The sequence below is a fragment of the Glycine soja genome, chromosome 3 (genome assembly GCF_004193775.1).
Source record: "Glycine soja cultivar W05 chromosome 3, ASM419377v2, whole genome shotgun sequence".
Classification (NCBI taxonomy): domain Eukaryota; kingdom Viridiplantae; phylum Streptophyta; class Magnoliopsida; order Fabales; family Fabaceae; genus Glycine; species Glycine soja.
In genome coordinates this window covers 2,147,991-2,157,921 of record NC_041004.1, presented here as the reverse complement: position 1 = coordinate 2,157,921, position 9,931 = coordinate 2,147,991, and the positions used below count along the sequence as shown (strand labels likewise).

Sequence of the window (9,931 nt, the reverse complement as noted above, 5' to 3'; positions counted from 1 at the left end):
TAAAAAATATTATACTAATCTTAATTTATTTATTTTTATAGATTTAGTGAGTTTATTAAACACTACAAGTAACACTTACGACTGTTGAAAGAAAATCTTTAAAATTATAATTACTAAAAATCTATTAAAAGTCAACAATATTATCAAATAGAATAAATAAATTAACAACTTATCTATTAAGAGTGAATTACTAAAATTGATTGATGACTTATTTTTCACCTCAATTTTTTTTTTCTTGGGCTTCATATTCTTTAAACACGACCATGTGATCAGACATTTGATTTTCAGGATTTTGTGTATGAAGAGTATCTATATGGAAAGTAGTTTCTTACTTTACTAGATATTGGTATTGTTCCAACATCTATATTCTATATATATTGAAGAATTAGTTTCTTGTTTTTTTCACTATTCCGGGTTCATTTACTTCATCTATATATACCGATATACACCAGAAACAAACCACAACAGAAACAAAGCACAATGGACTACCTTCTACTTCTTCCACTAATAATCACCATAGTATGGATAAACATTCATGTATTCATCTCTAGCTTCAAACCACTCAAATCCTCTAAAAATCCCCCGGGTCCTCGCCCTTTTCCAATCATAGGAAACATCTTGGAGCTTGGCAACCAGCCTCACCAAGCACTTGCCAAGCTTTCTCAAATTTATGGTCCTATAATGAGTCTCAAGCTTGGTAAGACTACCACCATTGTCATTTCCTCTCCACAAGTTGCCAAAGAAGTGCTACAAAAACATGATCAAATTTTTGCTAATAGGACAGTCCCTGATACTCTCCGAGCACTTGATCATCACATACTTTCTGTGGTGTGGATGCCACCTTTAGCACAATGGAGGACCCTTAGGCGAGTTTGTGCTACCAAAGTGTTCTCTTCTCAGCAGCTTGATTCTACACAGGTTTTTCGTCAAAGGAAGGTTCAAGATCTTATGGATTATGTGAAGGAAAGATGTGAGAAAGGTGAAGCTTTGGATATTGGTGAGGCTTCCTTTACAACTGTGCTTAATTCCATATCAAACACTTTCTTCTCAATGGATTTGGCTTATTACACTTCTGATAAGTCTCAAGAGTTCAAGGACATCGTTTGGGGTATCATGGAAGAAGCTGGGAGGCCTAATGTTGTGGACTTTTTCCCAATCTTTCGCCTGCTTGATCCACAAGGTGTGCGGAGAAGAATGAATGGTTATTTTGGAAAGTTAATTGCGTTTTTTGATGGTCTCATTGAGGAAAGGTTGCGTTTAAGGGCATCAGAAAATGAATCCAAAGCATGCAATGATGTGTTAGATACTGTGCTGGAACTCATGCTTGAAGAGAATTCACAAGTGACCCGCCCTCATGTTTTGCATTTGTTTCTTGTGAGTATATATATTTGCTAGAAATTCAATTCAATTCTTTACACAAATTCATGATGATACTTTTACCTCATTAGAAAGAAATTCAATTTTATGTTAAGAATAAGGAAATATGCATAGTTAAAACAACAGATCCCATTCATTATGAAAGTAATGAAGTCATCTTTTATCAGAACAGAGGAAGATGGTTTTACATATTGGCATCATATCATATAGCATGAAAAGGTAAAAGTTGAATTGAGAAAGCATGAAGAGTGGTAGATTCCTTTTCTGCTTATATTTTAAGAATAAAATCCTTATAGATTCATATCTTATGAATTTCTTTTCTTACATATTAATTTTAACAATCTGATTCCTCAAGACTCCGTTCTCCAATTTTTACTCTCATTAGTCCCCATTTAATTCTCCTTAATTATTTGGACTGGATTGACTATAAACTTGGTTTTTTGTTTTCTTCTTCAAAGAACACTTGCCTCTTACACTTATATTAGTAAATCTTGTATATTATTTGACTAATTGATCACATATATCAGGATTTATTTGTGGCTGGAATAGACACAACATCAAGCACGATAGAATGGGCAATGGCTGAGTTGCTACGCAACCCTGAAAAACTAGAAATAGTTAGAAAAGAGCTTCAACAAGTCCTTGCCAAAGGTGAACAACTAGAAGAATCACATATCTCGAACCTTGCTTACCTACAAGCAGTGGTGAAAGAAACTTTTCGCTTGCATCCACCCATCCCAATGTTAGTGCCACACAAGTCAGAAGTTGATGTTGAACTATGTGGCTTCATGGTGCCTAAAAGTGCCCAAATTCTAGTCAATGTATGGGCCACAGGAAGAGATTCAAGTATTTGGACAAACCCAAATCAATTTACACCTGAAAGATTCTTGGAAAGTGACATTGATTTTAAAGGCCAAGATTTTGAGCTAATACCCTTTGGAGCTGGAAGAAGGATTTGTCCTGGGTTGCCATTGGCTTCTAGAACTGTGCACATTGTGTTGGCCTCTCTTCTATACAACTATAATTGGAAGCTCACGGATGGACAAAAGCCAGAAGACATGGATATGTCTGAGAAATATGGGATTACTTTGCATAAGGCACAACCTCTCCTAGTCATTCCCATCCAAGCATATTACCAAGGAAGATTGCATGCATGCAATCAAATTCTTAATAAGTTGTCGTAAACTGTACCTGAGTTCGATTCTTATGAATAAAAAAAATTCTTAATAAAACCTTTAATCATTTGCATGCAAATGTAATTGGATCATAATTAGTTAGTTAGTAAAAACTTCATTGTTTTTTACCCCCTTCAGTTTGCTCAACTTAATGGTTCTCAAATCTTTGGATTCTAGAATGACCATTTCAACCACCTTAACAAAATTTTGGCACCGGTGCTTGATTGGTTCTTAATAGGAATCAAATTACAAGGGAAGATATTACCAGACCCCGGTTCTTAAAAAGAAAAAAAAGTATAAGCACCTTCTGATAGAGGTGGCATTAGCAAGTAGAATTATATACGTGGGGAAAAAAGTTATTCCAGTCCAAGTTTCGTATGTAAGATAAAGAGTGTATATAAATCATAATGAAGTTAATTTGTTAAGGTGGGTATAGTAGGCTAAACTGGGCAACTCAACCTGCTTTAGGGATTTGTACAAAAAAAATATGCTTTTTAAGATTGCCAAGCCAAAAACTCAACTTCTTTTTCACTCTGCAGGTTACCAAACAATAATCACCTTATTTTGAAGTGGGCTCTTCCTAACTAGCATTACTTGTGCATTAAGGCATTCTTTTGTAGATTTTTCACATCTTTACATTGTTGAGTTTTTGTGTGCTAATAGGCTGAACAAAACCAAACTTGAAATGCATTACCCCTGCTGCTTCAGCTCTTCATGAAAGAAACAAAATTCAAGATATGGATAGTTATTAAGTTCTGTCACTCCCTGGGCTGGGTGGTGCTTTAGTTTTTTATGATAGTTTTGTTACATGCCTGTTCTGCTTTTGAAGTGAAGCTTATTTTGTGTTTACATTGCACTATTCTTTATGGTTAACAAAAATGTGGCTTATATGCATCATGATGATTGTCCCCTAGTTTGGGACAAAAGGACAATCATATCTAATTGTTATATCATTTTACATGGAAGGTAGTTAGTTTTATATGTCCAAAAGCATCTAAGTTTAGTTTCAAGGAATCTATATCTAAAAAATCAATACATTTAAGATATCATTATTTGTCCCAAATATTTCCTTATCCCCATATCCCTTAGAAAGAACCAACTTAAAAGATAATATGACCTTTTAGATTGGAACTTCCGAGAGAAACTGTGATAAGCACATCAAAGCAAGAAAAAAAAAGGAAGATATAAAAAAATTATAATTAGTAATACTAATTAACCTCAGGTATATGTAGTCTCCTAAAGTTGTCAACAAAATGTAAATTTCTCTACATCTCTAAAGTTTAGGCTCGTTTGTTTATTTAATCAGCAAAAAGGTAAAATTATATATAAGAGGACACAAATGGGTACCCAAAATCATATACATAAGAACATGATACCCTGCAATATCAGCCCACCGTTATACCAAATTAACAAAAGCATGTAAATATAGTTTAACCATAGGGGATCAGCTTTAACTATGAATTGGCCAAGTGGAAAGAAGCGCAAGTGCCTGTACTGAGATATAGGAATAAATGAATATCCCATATAAACTCTTTGTTGGTGCTTCATCACGTGATATGCTTCAGATAGGCCTTAAGATACAGAGTGCAACTTATCTTAGGCTTGTCAAACATGACTTTGATTGGAACAAATATTTAAGCAAGGACGCGTATTCTTTTGTTGAGTGGGTGTATCATCTTATGATTCTTTAACAAAAACAGGGTGATTCTTGCTTCACATCCTATGTATGATGATACCCAATTAAATTTGGCTTAGTCCATATTCCATTTCTCTTTCTCTGGCCACCCTCTTTGAATATGGAGGGAGTGGTTGACTTATTGAAAATTGTAAAGGATATTTTATTTCTCATATGTATGTGATTAGTATTTGTCCAGCCTCTGCCTACGATCTTTTGACTCTTGTTTATCAATGAAATTCTGTTGTTTATGCATGTAATACACGATTGCAAACAAAATGATTAACTACTTGTGTAATGATTATATAGTGAAGAATGTCTTTACCAATAAACAACTAATTATTATTACGAGTTACTATATTTCATTTTCTGATTAGATGTTATCTAATCGTTGCATCATTATATTTTAAAAGTAATCGTGTTATATTTGACTTGGCATGCTTATTATGTTTTAAAATTCAAGTTCTAAATTTGACTTAAGCGAGACGACTTCATACTCTTTAGCTAGTGCTTTTTTCTTTTTTTTTAATATGGGTCCAAACAAAAGTAACAGGTTCAATGATTCATCTTACAAATTCTCACTTCAATGTAAAGGGCTCACTGTATATTTGAACAATTTCATGCGTCCAAACCTAACCTGTTTTCTTATAAAAAAATAATCTGCCTATGTATTATTACATGCTTACCTATATGTTGTTAGTGTATTATTGTCAAATGCATGCATTTAATGTAATTTCTAGTGTAGATGCTTATCTTGGAAAAATTGGTCTTGTTCAACTTTCATTAATCTTTGCTTTTTAACTTTCATTTTCCTAATAAGACAATAAATTTTATGCAGGTACTCTGTACAGTTGCTACAAAAACATGGAATTATAGAATCTCAAACGCAAGCACTTCTAGAAATGCCCACATTGCTTCTAAAGCTTAGGATTATATATCAAACTGACTTTATGTAGTTTTTGAATTATTAGAAAACTGGCCTACATTTTTTGTTTGATTACAACTATAAAAAATGGTTATGTACTCACATGATAAAAAAAATTAAAATGGTTATGTACTCACATGATAAAAAAAAATTACATTATTATTTAATCAAATCACAGTCTTTCATGTATTCCATGTATGATAAATTTATTAACTTTTAAAATAATTCAAATAATAATTTGTGTAATTAAATGACAAAGTAAAACTTTTTTATACTATCAATACATAAGCATTAAACTCTAAAAAAAATACTTTATTTTAAAACATTATAATTCCTACTTTTCACAAGCTACTCAGTAACGTGAGAAAATAAAAAATCTCATTCTTTTTCAGATTCTGATTGTTTATCAATGAATTTTTTTTCTAAGAAAAAGCTTGAACAGATTACACATGGGTTCTAAAACAAGGGACCTAACGATAATGGCGAAAGGAAGTTCTCCCACAAGAACATAGCAGAGAATCAAAAGATTGCCTTATAGCCTAGAGGCGCCTCTCCATTCCCCAATTAGTAAATCTTCAAGAATAGATAAATACCAGTCACAGAACAAATACCATGATAGTCATCAACAAGAGTTCATATTTAATCCCCAAAGATGGCAGACCGAATAAATACACTACTTTTCTTTTTGGTGCTATATTCCAGTATAATTTTAGCCTACAAAAGAATCTTAAAGCTACAAAACCTATTCCACATCACCAGATCTACGATATGGCATGTATCTATGGTCCTTTGCAGCATTCCTCCTCCTCCTTTTCTCAACAAATGCTTCCAGTTTGCCAGATGACTAAAAATGATGAGTAGATAGAGTTAGTAAAAATGACAATCAACAAGTGGCATAATAGGGTGGGGGCAGGGGTACACACGGAAACATGTTCTAAGATGTATACCTTGAGATGGTTATATTTTTCAATAAGCCTTTGCTTCCGTATTTCAGCTGCAAGGAATAGAAAAAGCAGTCAGCATCTATAGTTGATGTTTCATTTGAATTTATCTGTTTGATAAGTCATTAAATTTATTAGTTTGGTGCCCATTAACCCTCAGTTAGATTCATAGGATTGCCAAGGAACCTAACTGTTATGCATGAATGAACTACATTGCTTTCCAATACTACATAGATGTAGCTTTATGTCCTACAGTCACTGTTACACAGTAACAAACACTAACATCCCTTATTATAGTTAGTAGGGCCATAGGCTGTTTCATGATTGAACTACACAGATTACTAGCATCGCCATTATCAAACATATTACAACTCTAAACCACTGGTGAGTTACAACTTACAACAAGTGAAAAGGTAATTGCAATCACTCAAATATTGGAATTATTTAAGAGCTACAAGACATTCTGATCAAGTAGCAAAGGTTCCACATAGCAGGGGGCATGATTTTTCAAGTTCTCTTGTAACCAAAGCACAGACAAAACAAGTTTAACATAAGCAAAATTTCATTTTCAACATATGGGGAGAAACAGAGGAGGAAAAGAGAGGGCAAGAAAGGAAGAAGATTTACATTTCTTGAGATAAAAAGGACGTTTTCCCTGCTTTGCTGCTTCTCTCTCTTTCTTTTTGTGCTTAGCCAATATTTCTGCATCAATATGCTTCGCTGAATCAGACTTCACTTGTTTACCCTGAAAAGACATGAAAATAAGATCAAAGAAATTAACAAATATCATACTTTTGGAAGTAGAAGACAAACTTGTAAAAGTCAAGTACTTACAATCCATGATATACGTTCTTCTATTTCATTTACGCGCTTCGGGTCTTTATATTTTTTCAATTCCTTCTTAAGAGCCTGTTATACCGAGATGATGAAATGAGAGGAATCCATAGAATAAGCCATAGAGAAAATTCTACACTTTATAATTTGGAAGGCTACCTGTCTTTCAGCAGGAAGATCATTTTCGTATAAGAAATTATATCTCTTCCTAAACCTGCAAGTCCAAGCACATATATTAATACAAGTTTCCAGATTTACTTCAAAACAATGTTTAAAATAAAACAGGAACATAAAAACCAGTTGCATTAATTTGTTCATGTCATATGTAAAAATATAATCCAGTAATAATGAAATAAAATCTATTGGAAAGCAAATGCTATGAATCTATAACCTAGGCTAGAACTATCAATTATGTAATTAGATACTAACTCCCAAGCAAATGCTACCAACTTAAAGGACAGGGCATTGCAAGAACCACTTCAAGAACTAGTCAGCCAAACAAAAGATACTAATATTTCTCCCACATCCCTATAGTAAGGCAAACAGCATATCTTACAACATGCTTGAATATGGTGTTGAATCAAATATAGAATTACTTAGATCCGAGCATGCTTCTGATATTTAACAATACCTTGATACTTCTTGGTACGCACTATGATACAGATCAGAACAAGAATCCTTCAGCATTATCTGACAGTTTCTAACACATAGTAGAGGCATAATAAGTTTTAAGTTGGGATACTAGGATTTGATATTTCTTAGTTATGCACTAAGATACAGATCAGCATAAGGATCCTTCAACATTATCTGACAGGTTCTAACACATAGTAGAGGCATAATATATGTTTTAAATTAGGATATCAGGTGTTTTTTTATATATATATAGAAAGAGAATTCTTTATGACAAGGAAAAGATTATTATCTATGACATAGATTATTTCAAACTTGACTCTGGAAATAAAATTTCCTCACATTATGGATATTCATTTGAAATTTACATTTTTCTGTTCACTACTTTAACCCATTCTCAGAGTTGACTCTTCCATGAGAGAGGAACTAGCTTCTTATGATATTAAGTAGTAGCACATGGCTAGGCATGCTCTAAAATAGCAAAGACAACCAGAATCAACATAGCTTTACACTAGTATGGAATTACTAGAAATTTGTAATGATGATTGCAACTAAAGTTATGGCATTTCTTAACACAAGTGTAAATGGTGACAACATTAAACTGGAAAAGAAAGAGCATAACAAGAACAACGTGCAAATGTCCAGAGGTGAGCATACCCATCAGGGTCAAGTTTACCACAAAGAGATTCAAATCGTGGATCACGTACAACCTGACATTATTGAAGGTACACAAACTCAGAATAAGATCAAGATATATAAAACGGAAAGATCATTAATCATATATGTTTTCAAATTCAACATAATTTCTGCAATTCCAAGTCACATAGCACAAGCACTGACATTTCAAAACTTCTAATAAGCACTTACACAGCTAAAGGCATTTCAGTAATTCAATTAACCCAGTTCACATCCAAAATCTACACACATGACAATGAACCCAGAGGCTTAATAATGTGTGAGAATGTGTGTGCATGTGTAAACCAAACAACAAGCAACAAACTGCAATCGGTCTTCCTCCTCTATGTAAGCCACCAAATGGCACTACAGGGTAGTAGCCAAATAGGTCTAAAATATTAAAAATTTAAAATGCTATGCAAGCTACATGGCCTCATTAGATTTTGAGGAGTTAAACTAAACTACTCAATGAATTCAATGAAAAACAGTAACAAATTAAATTTGGAAAAAAAAAATAGAACATTACACTCTATACAAGTAACAAATAAATCCACCTTCTTTGGAGCTTGGATGACCTCTCTAAACCCAGTAACCGGCTTCTTGCTACTAGCTTCCATTGGCCTAGCAAAACATTACACATTTACTTGCATCAGGTTTCAAAGACACAAAAATCAGAAAAAAAAATTAAAAAAAGAATCATCACTCTGTTAAACTGCTACAAATACAATACCTATTCTTGTTAGCCCTTTTTAATTTTATGTCTTCTTTGGGTTTCTGGAAAAATGCATGTGCCCCATTCGAGCGTGCTTTCTGCAACTCCTCAAACGTTACATCAGCCAGCTCCTTCTCTATCTCTTCCTCCTCCTATAATCATCAAAATCAATCACAAACTCACTATGAACTTGGTTTTGAAGAAACCCCAAAAGAAAGAAAAAAATAACCATAAAAATTGCAACTTTATGATATTTCTAAAGCTACCCACATCTTCTGAGGAACTATAAGAAGAGGAAGACTCGTCTTTCTCACTCTCCTCGTACTGGGTTTCCATGGAATCTGGGATTCTGGTTCTCTGCTTCTTCATTTCAACAACAAATCAGTTATGTCCCCAAGAGAAATAGAATTCAATTTTACGTCAAATTTAAAAATAAAAAAAGATGAAATCAAAAGTGGTGATTAATGATTGGGAGAGTACCTGAGTCATGTATTTTAGGGTTCAATGCTGACGTATAGTTGGTGGGTGGTGTGTGATGTTTGATGGCAATCGGAGAAAATTGAAGAACCCTAACACTGTGATCCGAGGGTTTGTGAAGAGGGAACTGAGAAGGTTTTAGACAATTCTATATACAATTATTAAAATATCCTATCCGTTATATTTAAGAATCAAACAGATACAATTTCTTAATACTTAATAATAGTAATCTGCCAATCAGTTAAGGCTAAAACCAATTACAAATCACAATTAGTTATCATTTATCAATCATAATAAAAATACGCCAATCTACCAATCAAAATAGCAATCTTGACAATATGCAATCATAATTCATAAGTTATACAGATTACAATATTTTATAATAACTATTGAAAAAAAGTTAGGATGGAAGACCGTGGCACAAGTATTATTATAAAAAATAAAAAAAACAAATAGAACACATAATTTAAGATTAAATAAAAATTTGATTGCTTTAATATTTCTGGAAAC

The 9,931-nt window shown here is 33.1% G+C and overlaps 2 protein-coding genes across 4 annotated transcripts; one reads left to right on the top strand and one right to left on the bottom strand.

Annotated features, from left to right (window-relative positions):
- Nucleotides 1–292: 292 nt before the first annotated feature.
- On the top strand, nucleotides 293–2,689 carry LOC114405837 (geraniol 8-hydroxylase-like). The gene is made up of 2 exons (XM_028368347.1): nucleotides 293–1,374; nucleotides 1,905–2,689. The coding sequence occupies exons 1-2, from the start codon at nucleotides 481–483 to the stop codon at nucleotides 2,559–2,561; spliced, it is 1,551 nt and encodes a 516-aa protein (XP_028224148.1). The 5' UTR covers nucleotides 293–480; the 3' UTR covers nucleotides 2,562–2,689.
- Nucleotides 2,690–5,668: 2,979 nt separating this feature from the next.
- LOC114405836 (ribosomal RNA processing protein 36 homolog) lies at nucleotides 5,669–9,684 on the bottom strand. 3 transcript variants are annotated; one of them, XM_028368345.1, is made up of 11 exons: nucleotides 9,425–9,684; nucleotides 9,215–9,301; nucleotides 8,963–9,096; nucleotides 8,787–8,853; nucleotides 8,215–8,267; nucleotides 7,559–7,627; nucleotides 7,087–7,141; nucleotides 6,928–7,002; nucleotides 6,721–6,838; nucleotides 6,100–6,146; nucleotides 5,669–5,996 (listed from the first exon to the last, which is right to left on the bottom strand). In XM_028368345.1, exons 1-11 carry the CDS (start codon nucleotides 9,431–9,433, stop codon nucleotides 5,895–5,897), a joined length of 816 nt encoding a protein of 271 aa, XP_028224146.1. In that variant the 5' UTR covers nucleotides 9,434–9,684; the 3' UTR covers nucleotides 5,669–5,894. The 3 variants fall into 3 exon arrangements, with proteins under 3 accessions (XP_028224146.1, XP_028224145.1, XP_028224147.1); XM_028368344.1 differs by having other exon boundaries at nucleotides 9,215–9,307; nucleotides 9,425–9,680; XM_028368346.1 differs by lacking the exon at nucleotides 7,559–7,627 and having other exon boundaries at nucleotides 9,215–9,307; nucleotides 9,425–9,670.
- Between the last annotated feature and the right edge of the window lie 247 nt (nucleotides 9,685–9,931).